The 18,528-nt window shown below is 40.2% G+C and overlaps 1 protein-coding gene across 7 annotated transcripts in view; it reads right to left on the reverse strand.

Annotated features, from left to right (window-relative positions):
* The window catches only part of LOC124555410 (serine/threonine-protein kinase NIM1), a 510,029-nt gene that overhangs the window by 265,015 nt on the left and 226,486 nt on the right, over positions 1–18,528 (reverse strand). For 3 of the 7 annotated variants that reach the window (XM_047129307.1, XM_047129308.1, XM_047129311.1), the window contains exon 3: positions 14,629–14,650. The exons of 2 other annotated variants lie outside the window; for them this stretch is intronic. In XM_047129307.1, coding sequence (XP_046985263.1) covers positions 14,629–14,650 — 22 coding nt within the window. Of the gene's footprint in view, positions 1–14,537; positions 14,651–18,528 lie in introns of all 7 variants that reach the window. 2 more of the 7 variants (XM_047129312.1, XM_047129309.1) reach the window with 1 other exon arrangement.

Raw genomic sequence — 18,528 nt, forward strand, 5'->3', positions numbered from 1 at the left:
AGTCTAAGTCAAAATAAATTAGCGCGGTCTGCTTGGTGTTCTCGTCCAGCTTATGGTAAATATTTGTGACTTTTCCAAACAGAGCACTGGAACAAAGATCGAGAGACTTGTCGGGAGTGGCTGGTAACAGAAAAGGGAATAATGGTACCAGTTCAAAAATATTCTGTAAACATGATAAAGTAAACTGCTGCTATTTTATTAAGTTCACATTCTAACACACAAGAAAGACTGAAGAGTACTTGGTAAAATAAGGTAAAGTCTACGACAAAAAAAAATTACGCACAACGAAGGAATTATCCGAATGGGACAGAAATTGATAGATGTGATGTACTTGTACAGACAAACAAATGATTACAGTTTCAGAAAAATTAGATGATTTACTCAAGAGAAAGAGCTTGACGAACTGAGCAAGTCAATGGCGCGTTGGTCGACTTCTTACACTTATGCAAGTTGTTATTCGGCTTGGCATTGATTGATACAGTTGTTGGATGTCCTCCTGACGGATATCGTGCCAAATTCTGTCCAATTGGCTCGATAAGTAGTCCAAATCCCGATCTGACTGGAGGGCCATGTCTATAATGCTACAAATGTTCTCAATTGGGGAGAGATCAGACGATCGTGCTGGCGGAGAGAGTTTGGCAAATGCCCCAAGGCAAATAGTAGAAACTCTTGCAGTGCTGTGTGGGGGCATTATCTTCCCAAAATTTAAGCCAGGATGGCTTGGTATCCCACAGCTGTCAGAGAAGTCTCCAGACATCTCCGCTGCTAATCGGGGCTCACTTCGAAGAGGGACTCGTCACTGAAAGCAATTTTACTCCAGTCAATAACATTCCAGTCCGAAGACGCGTCTGGAGACTCCCGGACAACTGTGGGATACCAACCTCATTGTCACCCACCATACAGCACGACAACCGGGAACGATGGTCGCGGGTGAGATTTGTTTTCATAGCAGGACCCCTTTGGTTGTCATCCACCGTACACTTGTAGCACAGCGGTGCTTCGTCAATGTTATGTGCTCCATTTTGTTGCCTTCTATAGCAAGCCGTCCTGGGTTTACATATCAGCAAGATAATGCCCACGCGCACACTGCTCGTCTTCGTGCTTGTCAAACCCTTCCTTGGATAACAAGATTACCTTATCTCTCCCCAATTGAGAACGTTTGGGCCATTTCGGGCAGGGCCATCCAACCAGCTCAGGAATTTGACGATCTAACATGCCAATCTGACATGATATCCCTTAGGAGGACATACAGGAACTATCAATCAATTCCAAGTGGAATAACTGCTTGCGTAAGTGCCAGAGGTGAAAGAACACGTTATTGACTTGCGCAATTTTTGAAGCTCTTTCTCTTGAATAAATCACTCAATTTTTCTGAAATTATAATAATTTCCTTGTTCTTATATGATAACCACATATACCCCTTCAGTCTTATTCGGATAATTCCTTCGTGGTGCTTTCTTTTCCTTCTTTCTTTCCCTTACAGAGTAGATTTATACCGCATTCATCGAATGTGAAGCTAAATTACGGCATTACAGTCAGAAAACAGCCGGTTTCAATCCTCATAATCCACATGGTACAATAAATTGTCAGAGCCAAAGCTCTTATGTGACTAGGCGTGAAGGTGGCAACATGCAATTTCACTTTGACAGATCGTACAATACCATATTGCGTTAAGTTCATAGGTAATACACAGTGTCTCACGAAGCCATGGCATGACATTGTCTGTTATTCGTCCATTGGAAAGTGAGTAGGCTATGCGCCAGCATCGAGTTTTCCACAGTTTTCTGGTTTCCATCCTCACGGGAGTGCCCTACGTGAGCGATGTTAGTAGCGCTCTGTCTCTTCCACAACAACGGCCCACGATTGAATTCAAACTTGTTTCAATATAGCCGCTGTAGAACGCGCATCAGGAATTGTCACGAGAGTCCTCGTAAATGTGTTGCTAATCAGCGTACAGTTGTTTTTTGTTGTTGCGGTTTTCGTCCGAAGACTGATTTGATGCAGCTCTTCATGCTACGCTTTCCTGGGAAGGTCTTTCACCTCCGAATGAACACTGGAAACCTCATTCATCCGTACCTGCACTTCCCATAAATAAGAAAATTATGTGTCCTTGATGCCGCAGAAAGTGTCCTATCAACCGATCCCTACTTTTCTATTCGGTATTTCTTCACTAGTTACGTAACTTAAGATCTAATCTTGGGCATTCTTCTGTAGCATCACATATCAAAAGCTTCTGTTCTCTTCTTGTCAGAACGCATTATTGTCCACGTTTCACTTTCGTACGATGCTACACTGCAGGCAGATACTTACGACAAGACTTCCTAATATTTAAATTTATATTCGATGTTAACAAACTTCTCCTCACAATCGCATTTTTGGCCATTGTCAGTCTACATTTTATATCCACTCTACTTCGGAAATCATCAGCTATTTTACTGCCCAAGTAACAAAACTAGTCTACTACTTTTAGCTCGTCATTTCCAAATCTACGTGGTTCATTCACATTAATGTGAACACCTGTAAGAAGCCAGAATAATTACCTTTTGCAGCGCTGACTGCTGCAAGATATGCGAGAAGAGTCAGTGAGGTTCTGATAGGTACTGGGTGGGATGTGGAGCCACGCCGACTCCAGTTCTGTGGCCAGTTGTGCTAGGTTTTTCAGTTGACGATCCACGGCGTGAACGTCCAGATTGAGGTGGTCCCTCAGATTCTCGACTGGGTTTAAATCCGAGGAGTGACCATGGGTGTACGGTAAACTTATCCTGGTGCTCTTCGAACCACGCACGTACACTGCTAGCTGTGTGACACGTTGCACTCTCCTGATGGTAGATTCCATCTTGCCAAGGAGAAATAAACTGCATTTAGGGGTGGAAATGGTCCCGAAAGGTAGATACGTAGTTATGTCGATCAACTGTGGCTTCCAGAATGATACACACAGAATTCCATGAAAAGATTCCTTAGACCATAACACTCCTTCCTCTGACCTGGAACCTGCCGACGATTGTTCCAGGGTATTTGCTTTCAGACATTTTACGTCGTACATGCCAATGGCCGTTTGCTCGATGGAGTAAAAAACGTAATCTGAGAAGGCCACCTGTTGCCACTCAGTGGGTGTTCAGATACATTCGTCACCAATAAACAGCGATCAGCACGGGTGGATGAACCAGGCGCATGCTGCCGAAGTCCGTAAGTAGCAACGTTCGCTGGAAGGTCGTTGAGGAGACGCTGCTGGTAGCCTCTTGGTTCATGTAGGCTGTCAGTCGTTCGACAGTTGCACATCTATTGGCCGTGCTCATCTTCGCCACCGTCCTTTACCCCTGTCATCCATGACCCGTGGTGTACCGAAGTTGCCTCGGCGCCGGTTCCGGATATCTTATTTTGTCATTCACGATGTACTTTAACCAAACAACCAGTTTATAAAATTAGTCAATTCGGAAATGCTTACACTCTTAGCAAGTAAGTCAACTATCATGTCCATCTGGACTTCAGGTAAACTGTTCCGTTTCCGCAATACGCCAACGATGCACCGTTTTCTGCGTCACACGCTTTATATACCCTCCACTCGTAGTGTTTCTACCAACCGTCTGTCAGTGGTTACTGCACGTTGACGTCGAAAATAGGCGGTGGTCACATTAAGGTGACGGGACCGTGTAATGACCTCAGCACCACCTGACTTAATTCGACTACATTCCATTACCCTTGTATGTCCATCTTGTACCATCCTTCCAAGACACTGGTGTTTCCGTTCAGGTGCTCTTCAAAGTCCTCTGCCGTCTGACGGAATTACACTACCATTGGCAAATTTCAAAGTTCTATTTCTTCTCCCTGAACGTTAATTCCATCTCCAATTACTAATGGTTTTCTTTACTGCAATCTCAGTGTACAGGTTGAACACCACCGGAGAGAAGCTATAAACTTGTCACGCTGTCTTCTCAACCACTGTTTCCCTTTCATTTCCTCCGATTCTGTCGTCTGTTTTCTTCTGGTTTCTGTACGAGTTGTATATAACATTTCTCTCATTATGTTTTACCCCTGATACCGTCAGAATTTTAAAGAGTGTCTTGCCGTCAACATTGTCGAAAGATTTGTCTACGCCTACAAATGCTATAGACGCAGGTTTGCATTTCTTTAACCTGTGCTCTAAGGTAATGATAATTCTGATACTAACGCATGGCAGCACCCGATCGATTGAAATTGGAATTATTACATTCTGTGTAAACTCTAAGGGTAATTCGCCTGTCTCAAACATCCTACTCACCAAGTGCAACAGTTTTGTCTGGCTGGCTCTCCCACAGATATCAGTGGTTCTATGGGAATGTCTTTCTCCAGAGGTCTTGTTTCGACTTAGGTCTTTTGGTGCTCTGTCAAATTCTTCTCGCAGCATCATATTTCCGATCTCATCTTCATCTACTTCCTCTTCCCTTCCCATGATATTGCCATCAAATTCATTTCCCTTGTATAACCCATCTGTAGGAGGGCGTGCTCTAAAGCAAAGCCTCCGAATTTTTTATTCTATTCTCAATATCGATTGATGTATTAATTGTCATGTATATTACTCAGCTGACTTTCAGACTCCGCTGACTCAAGTTGCAACTCTCTGGCGCTAGAGAGCTTCGAACTGTCTGGTGCAACATCCCTATGTTTCACGTAACTATGTCGGTGCGTGAGAGACGGTGTACTATAATCGAATGTGTAACTGTACATGGAGCGCCCTCTCACTCAGCATGAGAATACCAGGCCAGACACGAGTGCTGTGACATCTGCAGCAATCCGACGCCTTGGGAACACTGTCATCGATTATCCTCCATTCAGCCCCAACTTGGCCCCGTCCGCTTTTCATCTTTTTCCAGAACTTGAATATCACCTTTGAGAACTTCAGTTTCATAGCGATGAAGCGGTGCATGCAGATGTGAGATTGTGGCTCCGTCAATAAATTCAACATTCTAAGTGACCTTACCAACAAACTCGTCTCTCGTTGGGAAAAATGTGTTCGTCGCCAGTGTGACTACGTTTGGGAGATAAATATGTAGTCATGAATAATAAAGATGTAGAAGTTAACAAAGTTCGTTTTATTTAAAATTAATTAAAGAATTTTGACATATAAAAATTCGGAGGCATTCGTTTCAGTGTGCCCTCCTATATTCCCTCCATCTTTCAACTTTCCGTTGTTTGTTAAGTGCTGATTTTCCAACTGAGCTCTTTATAGTTGTGCAGCTGCTTTTTTTCTCCAAAGATTGCTTTAATTACCCTATGGGCTGTATCTGTCTTTCCCCTAGTTACATATTCTTCTATAGACTTGTATATGAATTCTAGCCTTTTCTGCTTAAACATTTTGCATTTTCTATCAAACTCGTTTTTCATATATCTGTTTTCTCTTGTGCCTGTTTCATGTTATGCAGATTTATATTTTCTTCATTCATCAGTTTAATTAGATATCTTCTGTGATACACAAGAATAGCTACTATGTCTTTTCATTTTAGATATTTGATCCAGCGCTGCCTTCACTAATGCATCTCTCAAGGCTACCCACTCTTCTACTGTATTCCATTCCCCAGTTTCAATCGATCGATGCCTAATGCTCCCTTTAAAACTCTCAACATCTCGTTTTTTCAGTTTATCCAGGTCAGGTCGTCGTCGTCGTCGTCGTCATTGCAGCCCTTGATGAGCCTTGGCCTCCTCAATTTTCTTCCATAGATCTCTGCTCTCTTTTTCTCTTCGTTCCTCCATCTTGGTAATGTCAGCCAACAGGTTGTCCAGCCATCTAGCTCTTGGTCGGCCCTTCTTTCTGGTGAAATACAATCTGCTTTTCACAATTCGTTTGAGAACCCTGTCATCCTCTCCATATGTCCTAACCATCGTACTCTGAGGTATAGCAAATTTCAGTATGTCTTTCCCTTGTACAAGCTTTTGTATTTCGTGGTTTTACGTTACTCCCCAACCCTCTGCCAGTCTGATGAACCCATAAATTTTCCGGAGGATTTTCCTTTCAGATACCCTTAGGTTGTTGACATCATCTTTCATACTCCGCACTTATGACCCGCATTAACAACTGGTGCACGAGACATACTATATTCTCAACTTGGATGAACTTTTAATTAGAAAATTCTTGAAAACCTGTAATTTTGCCTATCGTGAAAACTGATACAGGTACCATCTGCTTAATTTCCTATCTTTTTTCAATTTATTCAGTTTTGATATACAGGTAATAACAAATTGTCAGAATCGACATCTGTCCGTGGAAATGTCTTACAGTCTAAAGCCTGGTTCCGAAATATCTGTGTTAGTATTAAATAATCAAGCTGAAACCTTCCGGTGTTTCCAGGTCTCGTCCACGTATTTTATACAACCTTCTTTCATGTTTCTTAACCCAAGTTTTAGCTGTGATTAAATTATATTCTGTGCAAAATTCTACCAGGTAGCTTACTCTTTCATTCCTTTCTCCCTGTCCACATTCATCTATTTTTTCTTCTCTTTTTTCCCTACTATTGAATTTCAGTCACCCATCACAATTAAATTTATATCTCCCTTGACTAGCTGAATAATTTCCTTTTATCGCATCATACAGTATTTCGGTATCTTCAGCGTCCGTGGAGCTAGTTGACACTGTGGCTGTTGTTGACCTTGTGTGTGTCTTGGCTACGATAAGATGTTCATTATGCTGTTATAATTAGCTTACCCGCGCTCTTGTTTAATTTTTCATTTGTGATTCTTGAAATTTTCCCGGTATAAGAGTCTTCCATTAAGTTTCGGGATTGCAGCCGGATGATTTCTTGACACGATATTTCGGCTGACAACCATTCAGCCATCCTCATGTGAATGTTTAGCGCCGGAGACTGCTAGTTCACATAGCTAACTTCCCGTCTAAAAATTGGCCCGGAGGCGGAAGAGCAATGGCAGCCGCTAAGTGAGCGACCTCTGTCGAGTTTCGCACCCTCTTCGAATATTGCTCAATTTACGGTGTGCAGCTGCATGCATAACTACGGTACTACATGCGCGCTCTGTGTCGGAATGCGGGCCCGCGGAGCTAAAATCACAGGTCAAATTAATAAAAGTAGCTGTCGGTACACGTGTCGCGAGTCACAAAATATTTACTTTCTGTAGATGTTAAAGAAATCAACGGATCCCACGCCTTGTCCAGTTGAAAGCCGCCGTTAGGATTAGTATGATCTTCCACCTAACTTACTTCCATCGATTCATTAATAATTGAATTCCAGAAGGATCTCAGAATACTCCATGGAATGTCTTGCGGAGAGACAACGCTCGGATATGGCTGACTTACTGGGTTGCGAAAGGCTAGTGTGGCGATCATGTTCTACGTACCTTTCATGCACTGTGCGCGTTGTCTGACCAATGTAGACTGCCACACTGCAGAGCATTCTCTACATTGCAGCCCTCCGGAATCCCAGATCATCTTTAGCCGAACCGAGAAGTGCAAAAATCTTCGTAGATGGGCGGAAGATCACTTTGGCATAATATTTCCTTAAGATTCTGCCCGATTTCGACGAAATATGGTCGGTATATGGGAGGAACGCTCTGGACTAAGAGCTCCTTCTCTTCTTGATCTCGTGGGTGGTCACGCTTCTTCCTCCTTAAAGCTGTACAATCTGATGTGGACAACATCTATTTTTGAGCACAGGTTGTAAGTGTTCCAGCTCCTTTGCGAGGCTGTTGCAGTCAAACACGACATGTACCCGCTGTACAAATGTTGGAAGGAACCCATAGTTTGTGATGGCTGATGGCAGCCAGACACGTGCAAATACACGTCCTTATGTGTAGGCTTACGGTAAACGGAATGTGTCAATGATCCATCTACTTTCCGACTGACCAAGGCATCTAGAAATGGCAGACAACCGCCCTTCTCCACTTCCATTGTAAATTTGATATTATCGCGGATTGTATTCAGGTACTGCAGAAAGCGGGACAATTCATCTTCACCGTGAGGCCAAACTACAAAAGTATCATCTAAATATTGCCAGAAGAGTTTTTTTTTATTTACGTTCTGCCAAGTGAAGTGCTCTCACCTCAAAGTCTTCCACAAAAAATGAGCGAGGTGGCGCAGTGGTTAGCACACTGGACTCGCATTCGGGAGGACGACGATTCAAACCCACGTCCGGCCATCCTGATATAGGTTTTCCGTGATTTTCCTAAATCGCTTCAGACAAATGCTGGGACGAATCCTCCGAAAGGGCACGGCCAATTTACTTCCCCATCCTTCCCTAATGCGATGGAACCGAGGACCTAGCTGTTTGGTCCCTTACCCCAATTCATCTTACCTTCCATAAAAGAACTACAGTTCCAGAGGGGATAGAGGACTACCCATGGCAACACAGTCAATTTGCTTAAAATATTCACCATAGAATAAAAAGTGCGTTGAGAATAGAGTGTGATGAAATAGCAGTGTTATATCGGCCGAGTAAGTCAGTCATAGCCGAGCACTGTACCTCCACAGGACATTCCATTGTTGATTCTGACACGGAAATGTTGCTCTAGACGAGATCTTTCTGGGTTTCAGTTATTAAGCAACTGGTGCCAATAAGTTTGGTGTAAGATCTTATTAATTGTGATGGGGACTTTCTACTGGAAAAGGCGTGGGACCCGGTGAATTCTTCAATATATACAGAAAGAGAACACGTAAGTGACACGTCTGGGCACAACAAATTTTATTAATTTCACATCTGAATTTTAACTCCACAGGCCCGCATTTCGACAGAGCACGCATATAGTATCATCGTTACGCATGCGCCTGCACGCCATAGATGAAGCAATATTCGAAGAGGGCGTGACATTCGACAGCGGTCGCTCAAGCTACGGTTGCGTTCGTACATGTGTCTCCGGGCCTATCTTTTGGTATAAAGTTAGCGATGTGGACTAGCAATATCCAGTGCTAAACATTCACCTGAAGATGGCTGAATGATTGTCAGCCGAAATATCGTGTCAAGTAGTCAACGTTATCCGGCTGCAATACCGTAACGCCAAGGAACACTTAGTGATTATTAGACCTACTCCTGCATTACCCTGTTAGATTTTGTATTTACATCCTGTAATCACTTAACAAGAGGTCCTTTTCATCCTGCCACTGAACTTCACTAATTCCCACTACATGTAATATCAGCCTGTCCACATCCCTTTTTAAGTTTTCTAACTTTTGTGCCCTATAAAAACATTTAATATTCCAGGCTCTGAATCCGTTGAATGTCACCTTTGTTTTCTGATGACGGCATCCTCCAGAGTTTCGCTGCCCGGAAATTTGAATGGTGGAGTATTTTAGTTTGGAATATTTTACCCAAGTGGGTGCCATCAGCACCAAGTCATTTCTTGGATATCTATCGCCCAGGTACTGACAATTTCCTTTAAATATTTTCCGGAAGTTCCCAACTGTATCTAATTTCTTGTAAACATACATTTTTAAGCAGTCAGCGATGCGTCCAAGATATGCCAGTGCCCTCAAGAGTTGCCATGGTTCAAAGTTTACTCGTTACAGGTCGTACTTTTACGTTCGACTTGGAGACTTCGTTCATTGCAACTATTCTCCACTTTTATTCTTTCCAAATAATTACTTTCAGATTTTAATCGAAAACCATGTAACTGTAATTCTGGAACACGTCAGAATATAACTCTTAAGCTAATGCACGTTAACAGTTTTACGGATTGTACGTCTTATAATTGTTGTTGTGGTCTTCAGTCCAAAGACTGGCATGTTGCAGCTCTCCATACTATCCTGTCCAGTGCAAATCTCTTCATCTCCCAAGTATCTACTGCAACCTACATTCTTTTGAATCTCGTTACTGCATTCATCTCGTGGTCTACCTCAACAATTGCCTCCCCCGCTCCCCATCACAGTTCCCTCCAAACTGGTGATCTCTTGATGTCTCAGTATGTGCTCTATTAACGGATCTCTTCTTTTAGTAAAGTACTGCCACAAATGTCTTTTCTCCCCAATTCTATGCAGTTCCTCCTCATTAGCTACGTGATCTATCCATCTGATCTTCAACATCCTTCTACATTCTAAAGCTTCTATTTTCTTCTTGTCTAAACTGTCTATCGTCCATGTTTCGCTTCCATACATCGCTGCACTCCAGACAAATATCTTCAGAAAAGAGTTCCTAATATTAACATTACATTCGATGTTAAATTTCTCTTCTTCAGAAACGCTTTTCTGGCCATTACTGGTCTACACTTCGTATCCTCCGTACTTCGGGCATCATCAGTTATTTTTGCTACCCAAATATCAAAAAATGTGAACTACTGTGTCGTTTCCTATTCTAATTCCTTCAGCATCAGTTGATTTCATTCGACTACATTCGATTATCCTTGTCTTGCTTCTGTTGATGTTCATCTTTTTTTCGTCAAGACCCTGTTCATTCCGATCAACTGCTATTCCAAGTCCTTTGCCTTTTTTGCTGTCTGACGGATTTCCTTTACTGCTTGCGCAACGTACGGAATGAATGACATCGGGGATACGCTACAACCTTGCCCCAATCTCTTCTCAACCACTGCTGTCCTTTCATGCTCCACGATTATTATAGCTGCCGACTGGTTTCCGTACAAGTTGTAAATAGCCTTTCGCTCCGTATATTTTACCCATGCTACCTTCAGAATTTCAAAGAGGGTGTTCCAGTTAACATTGTCAAATGCTTTCTCGATGTCTAAAAATGCTATAAACGTAGGTTTGTCTTTCCTTAACTTGTCTTCGAAGGTAAGTCGAAGGGTCAGTATCGCTTCGCGTGTTCCTACATCTCTCCAAAATCCAAACTGATCTTCCCCAAGTTTGGCTTCTACCAGTTTATCTATTCTTCTGCAATGAATGTGTTATTTTTTTGAAACCATGATTTATTAAACTGATAAATAGGAAATTTTCACATCTGTCAGCAACTACCGTCTTTGTAATTGGAATTATTACATTCTTCTTGAAGCCTCAGGGTATTTCGCTTGTCTCGAAAATTTTGCACACCAGAGGGAAGTACTTTTTCATAGCTGGCTCTCCCAAGTCTAGTAGTTCTGACGTAATGCTGTCTACTCCAGGTGCCTTGTTTCGACTTGGGTCTTTCAGCGTTTTGTCAATTCGTCGTGTAGTATTTTATCTCCCATCTCATTGTCATCTACATCCTACTCCATTTCTATAATACTGCTTTTAAGTTCATCTCCCTTGGATAGACCCTCTATATACTCCTTCCACCTTTCACCATTCCCTTCTTTGCTTAGTAATGGTTTTCCACCTGAGCTCTTGATATTCATACAGTGCTTCTCTTTTATCCAAAAGTCTAATTTTCTTGTAGATGGTATCTATTTTTCCCATAGTGCAATATGCTTCTAAATCCTTACATTTGTCCTTTAGCCATTGCTGCGTAGCCAACGTGCACTACCTATCAGTTTAATTTTTTTAGACGTTCGTATTTCCTTTAGGTTGTTTCATTTGCTGCATTTTTATATTTTTTCTTTCATCAGCTAAATTCAGTATTTCCTGTGTCTTCCAAGGATTTCTACTAGACCTTGTCTTTCTACCTATTTGACCCTCTGATGCTTTCACTATTTCATTTCTTAAAGCTGCCCATTCGTGTTCTCCTGTATTCCTTTCTGCTGTTCTAGTCAACCATTGCCTAATGCTCCCTCTGAAACTCTCATCATCTGGTTCTTTCAACTTATCCAGGATCCATCTCCCTAACCTCCAACCTTTTTGCAATCCTTTCAGCTTTAATCTAGATCTCGTAACCAATAAATAGTGGTCAGAGTCCAAATTTATTTGTAAATTTTTTAAATTACGAAACACCTGTTTCTCTCATGACGTCATTGAGTGCAAAAAATTTCTAAATCTACTTCACTTCTGCTGTTTTATCGTTTACTATTAGCATTTTATCCGAAAAATATAGAATGTAATTTTGAAACATATTAGATAACTCTTTCTAAGCTAACAGTTTCAATGTATCGGATTTTACGGCTTTTGTAATTGCGAAATGCCCATTTTCCTCATGACGTCATTGGGCTCGAAACTGTTTTAAATCCATTTCAATTCTACTGTTTTTTCCCATTTGACGTTTCAGCTCTGCAGAATAACTTAAGTTATATATTATTTCTGCACTTTTACTGTACACATATAAAAATTATCGCTCATCTCCCATTAGTAAAAACTAAATGTATATATTCCCATATTATTATGTATTAACATTTAACAGTTCCATAACACTTGATAACGACCTAAATTAATGGCCGACACACAGCATGTGAATGTGATAAGGTTATAAAAAACAACTGGAGTAGTTTTTCATTAACTATACACCAGATTTGCATGCCTTTGGGAAAAATGTAACATCTGTAGTTTCGCCTTGGATTCAATCGTTCGCAGTACCAGCACAGCAATTCTATCTTGGCTAATGTTACAAAGCCAGATCAGTCAGTCATCCAGCCTGATTCCCAGTATGACGACGATACTGATATCCGATGTGTGTGCAAGAGACGTACTTATGGGACATGAAGCAAAAGAATTATCACAATAGGTTTATATCTGATCAAGAGTGGACCGCTGTGACCAAGGCAGTGGGACAATAAAAAGTATTATTTGTAATTACTTAATTTCTTTTTAACCAGAATATTACAGCTGACGCTATTCCTGCATTTGATACAAGTTGGTCTATTTCTTCACGCTGTTATAGTTCCTGTACTTATGTCCAACTCATTAGAGACTTTGTTGGTGTTTTGATTGTACGCGTGTAAAAAACAAAATGAATTATCCGTTTTTCCATGTCCGCCACTGTAGCTGTGGGGTCAGCGTGGCAAACTGCCATTCGCAGCACACTGTTTCACTTCCCAGTAATGCCAGGGATTTTTTCTTGGTGGAAGGAAACGAAAAGCGTCTACTCAGCCTCGTGTTGCCCAATGAAGAGCTACTTGACTGAGAATTAGCGGCTCCAAGGTTTGGAAAGTCGACCAAAGACTGGAGAGCGGTGTGCTGATCCCATGCCGCTCTACACCGCATACGCATAACGCCGTATGGCAGGGGTGACAAGACGACCGGTAGGTATCTTGCAGGCCTTGGTACCGATCACGGAGTCACCTTACTTTTTTCACCAGTTTCTTAAAACTTTGGTAAGAACCACTCCCAAGAGCAAGTATTTGTAAGACTTTATTCTTTGTGGATAATGAGATAAAACACGTGCTGTGCTGAAGGTAAAAGTTACGTAGTGTCCTCCCTTCCCCTACATTTATCACAGCTTATGTACTATGAATGTACGTAATATGCACGCTAGCATGTGGGGAAAGAAATTAATGTTTCTGAATATCCTGTTTACAGAGCAATATAGTATTATACAACTAAGGATTTTTTCGTATGTATCACCAGAAACACTTCCGCTTTTGTTTGAGAGTGTTTTGTAGATACAAATAAAGTAACTAATAGGAGTGGAAATAATAGTGTCACTCAGTGTTCTTGTATAATCTGATAATTTATATGTTGTGAACCATAATAGGCTCTCAATTTATGCTGATGAAGACTGTAAGTATACTACATATTAGTATTGTTTTAACTAACGCAGAAATGTTTTGAAATCAATGTAATATATAGTTATACAACTAATGATGTGGGATGATAGCTCCGTTTCATTGTTTCCTTCACCGCTGCCTGTGTGGGATAGTGCGTGAATACTGAAACTATGTCTTACATGTTTAATGCCTGAACACTATTCTGTGAAATGACTCATTTCGTTTTTGTACTGTGCTAGTATAGGCAGCAATCCAAAGAGTTAACTACTTTCCAAATGCACAAAAATTATTAATTCGGATATATTTGGCAGAAGTGTATGGTTCAGTTTCACTTCTAATTTACTTCTCTATGATTTTTGCTGATGTGCAACAAATGGAAACTGTTTAACGTTGGCTAATGTTTTCAGGTATGCTTTAGTCACTTTCCATACCTCTACTATTAGCGCAATTAATGCATTATATGTTTATTTCCATATTATTAGCTTTACGAATTCTGACTAGTATCTTTCGAACACTTTGTCTTCCTTTCACTAAAGACCGTATTTTCACATTCCTCTGTAAAAATTGTAAATTATTTCCAAGTACTTAAATCTCTTCAGTGAGATGTAGTGGTTTAAATTTGTGCCATATTGGGTAGCACAGGGAAACATGAAATATAACTGAGAAGCCACACAGAAAGGTTTTAACTACATACACATATACATATACATGCTTCTGGTTCCAGAGGACGATGCAAAAGGAAAACCAAAGTAATTAAGGGTTACATTTAGAAGAAAGCTAAAGATGAGACCAAAGCTTTCCTTAGGGCATGCAGCTGCTGAGGGACACAGAAAATGGTGCTACTTGGACACACTAATGTTGTGAAAAACATTAAGACACGCAGGGAGAGATGCTATTACATGCCCTTCTAAATTCCCACAACACAAACATCAAAGGGGGTCTCAAGTTACACTGAGGTATCTGATGTAGACTACAATCCACATAAAAATGGATGCTGTGCTCAATTGGGTTCAAAATAAGGAGGTGTCCCATAACAGATGAGCATTTTCCTGTTGTTGACTCACCAACACCAGCACCACCACCACGATTAAAACCACCAAAAGCAGCAACATTTTTATCGCCAAGGAGGAGGAAGAAAATGCCTTAGAGCAGCACCTTCGAGAAGGGGAGTCTCGAACTGGAGGCAAAACAAAGAAACACAAATGCTAGAAACTGCGCTAGGGTGTAAGGACACAAAGTTAATATTGCATTTATATTAACCCTCAGGGAACTAGGTGCTGTGGCGCAGGTAATGTTTTAGAAAAATAATATATCAGACAAAAAAATAGCAAATAAGTGACCGTTTCTCTCACTGAAATGTGTGTTTTGAAAATGCCAAAATTTATTTGTATCACTTGTCAAGAACCTATTATATCTATCATAGTTTGCATTTATTAACTTTTACAAAATGTGATTTGTTATGTGCCACTGAAACATAAGAGGGCTTAAATGATTACATTGTAGTTTTGTGTAACTGATGTGGTAAGAGTGGTACATGTATGTTTAGCTGAAACACGATACGCAAGTTTATCTGCTGAAAGACCAACAAGTAGTAGTATGGCTCAGAAATATGTAGAACTTTTTACATGAGTGTACTGGGCTAGCTTTGTGTACATTTCAAGGCAAGTGGCGGAAGCAGTATCTCGGTAACACATTACAAATATTTTTCACTTTTATGTAACGCACATGGGAAGGAGGAAGAACATTAAATTAATCTGATACCTAATTTGAAGTTGATCTGTTTGAAGACCAACAAGTAGAAGACTAGCTCAGAAAGTGCAAGCAATTTGAAAATTAGTAGGGTAACAGAAAATCTGTATGGGTTGAAAACTTCTTTGGTTAATTGAAACACTGCTGACGAATTGTGTTCCAAACACTTAAATATTAGTAAAACTTCTTGTTGAGTTGTTCATTATATAAGTTAATTAAGAATTTACTGTGAATGATTTATAGGGACATGCATGTGTACATATGAAGTAAAAGGGATGAAACTGTATCTTCGAAAGAACTTAAAAATATGCTTTGAAATGGATATGCAGTGTATAGTGAGTACATTGATAATTAATATGGCATTGTGACTGTGTGATACTGACATGTCAGCTAAAAGCTTTGTTGTTCAGCATTTCATGTAAAATTTGCCTTTGTTAAGAATTGAGACAGGTAACAGTTTCAATGAATAAACCATAATATATTTGTGATCATGTACATTTATACATAAAGTAGTAAGGAAAATATTTGACGGTGTTATTAATGTTATTCTCTAGATACACTTCTAAATTAGCTTTACTGTAAGTTTTCTGTTTGTATACAGTTAAAATTATCACAGTAAGAATTTATAACACTTCCTGTCACTCATTGCGAAGATTTTAAGTTCATTTAGAGACTTACATTTTTTATCACAGTTACTTCATTATTTACTACGTTAAATGTATGATCGATAACATTATTATGTAAAACTGTTATTGCAACAGCATTTTGAACATAAGTAGCAAAAGGCTTCAAGAAAATTCTCCACTAACCCTTTCGTGGTTGACGGGAACATATGTCCCAATAAAGTAATACGCAGTTTTGAGCGGTGGGACGCCTGTATCTCGTAGCTTTCTAGTATTACGGTGTAGTGAGATGCTTTTGGAACTTTGAGAAAAATGCTACGAACCACGGGATGAATATATTGACTATGAGCGATTAAGTGGAGCGGCGTGTGTTTATAGATTGCACAGTAAGTCTGTTTCACGAAAGTCAGATCAAATAACCTCCTTCGTTCTAAAAATGCCTGAAGTAACTAATTGTGTTATCGTATACATCAAGGACGTTAGTTTGTATAATTACTACACACCTCAGTAATTCAGCTGGTTTTTACATAGTGTGTAAGTTGTGGGACGTACATGTAGAAAACATTGGTGTGGGTATGTAAAAGGCATCTTCAGATGTTATGTTGTAAATTTCTTACGATATTTCATATTTTCATTGTCAAGAGAGTAAATGTGTTTTGGCACTGATTTGTTGTATTTTCCATAATTGCCATCCTGATAAAAACATTTTACTCTGAAAATGAAAACATGGACCTAGTTAGGTTCGTGTGACATTTGTCCCCACCGATTTTCAAAGTCGGTCAGCTTCAAATTTTTTTGGTAGTGAATGTGTATTATTTATCGCAAAGGAAGACAGTTTTGGACCTCATTTTTCAGATTTATGTGAAATAAATTTTATTCATGGAAAGGTTAATGAAAGGATACGAAATGAACATTCGACAAACATTCTCCCTGGAGAAATTTTCTCATTAAATACCTTTTTTCTGTTGGCAAATTTCTGGCTTCATATGGTCGTATTAAGTATATGCCTAACGGAAATACTTCATCACCTAGAAACACATAGGGCACTTTCATACCTGGGTTTGGTAGGAAAGAATACCAAGATTAGGCAAGTTGATGTGATTCATTTGTCTTATGCAAAATAGAATTACGGAATAGTCCAGCGTCATATTCTTTCTCATATGCAAATCTATATCTTGCGTCTATTACTGACAGAAACACAACTACAAAATAGTTTTAAAGCTCAGGTGTTGACATCCACAGTCAGAAGGGTTACGAATCCTTCCAATCAATACTGCCAATGCAGTTTGGAAAATGCCGTCTCTCTTCAAACTACGTCTCAACTGTATAAAAGTGCTCTGTTGTTGGTTGTGGCGTATGTGCTGGCTGAAAATGTGTCCATAGATCTCTTGACATTTCTTTCCCAGTATTTGCCACCATTGTGTTATCGATTAAAAATAAAAATTAGAGTTGACGAAATGATGCTACTGTAGCGTAATACCTGAATTAAAATATTTATTTGCACACAATTTTAGACTTGTAAAAGTAGTGTGTTTTAAAGTGGAAACCGTAACCTGTAATAGTAGCCTTCAGCTCCAGAGCGCATATTTCTGATTTTCAAACAGCAAAACAGTCTCCGCTGCAAATTTATTAAATTTGTGTTTTGCGACTAATAACACCTAGAAAACTGTTATTGGCGTAGCTTTCCACAAAACTATGCTAGAACTGATTTTAAATAACGCATTCTACATATATATCTACATAGGTACTCAGCAGTCCACCGTACGGTGCGTGGTAGAGGGTACCCTCTATCACTACTAGTCATTTCCTTTATGTTCCACTCGCAAACAGAGCGACGGAAAAACGATTGTATATATGCCTCCACATGAGCCCTAATTTCTCAAATATCATCTTCGCGGTCCTTAGGCGCAATATATGTAGGCGGCAGAAGACTCGATCGACAGTCAGCTTCAAACTCTGGTTCTCTAAATTTTCTCAATAGCGTTTCTCGAAAAGAACGTCGCCTTTCCTCCAGAGATTCCCATTTCACTTCCCGAAGCATCTCCGTAACGCTTACGTGCTGTTCAAATCTACGGGTAAGAAATCTAGCAGCCCGCCCCTGAATTGCTTCGATGTCCTCCTTCAATCCGACCTGTTACGGGTCCCAAACACTCCAGCAGTACTCAAAAATAGATCGCACCAGCGTCCTATATGCTGTCTCCTTTACAGGTGAACCACTCTGTCCTAAAATTCTCCCAATAAACCGAAGTCGACCATCTGCCTTCCCTACCACAGTTCTCACATGCCCGTTCCATTATATATCGCTTTTCAATGTTACGCCAAGATATTTAAACGACTTGACTGTCAGGCAGGGCACTAGTAATACTGTACCCGAGCATTAAAGGTTTGCTCTTCCTACTCATCCGCATTAGTTTACATATTTCCACATTTAGGGCCACCTGTCGTTCATCACACAAACTCGAAATTTTGTCTAAGTAATCTTGTCTCTTCCTACAGTCACTCAACTTCTAAATCTTACCGTCTTCCGGAACAACGAAAAAAAAAAACCTAATGCTAGCCACGTTACATGTTTATACACAGTAAAAATTTAGTTACAACTTGGGTAAATAACTTGCCTTAATGCAATGATCAGAATTTCTTCAACGCTTATTGACTGCTGAAAGATGATGGTCAAAAAAGGAAC

Source organism: Schistocerca americana, chromosome X (genome assembly GCF_021461395.2).
Source record: "Schistocerca americana isolate TAMUIC-IGC-003095 chromosome X, iqSchAmer2.1, whole genome shotgun sequence".
Classification (NCBI taxonomy): Eukaryota; Metazoa; Arthropoda; class Insecta; order Orthoptera; family Acrididae; genus Schistocerca; species Schistocerca americana.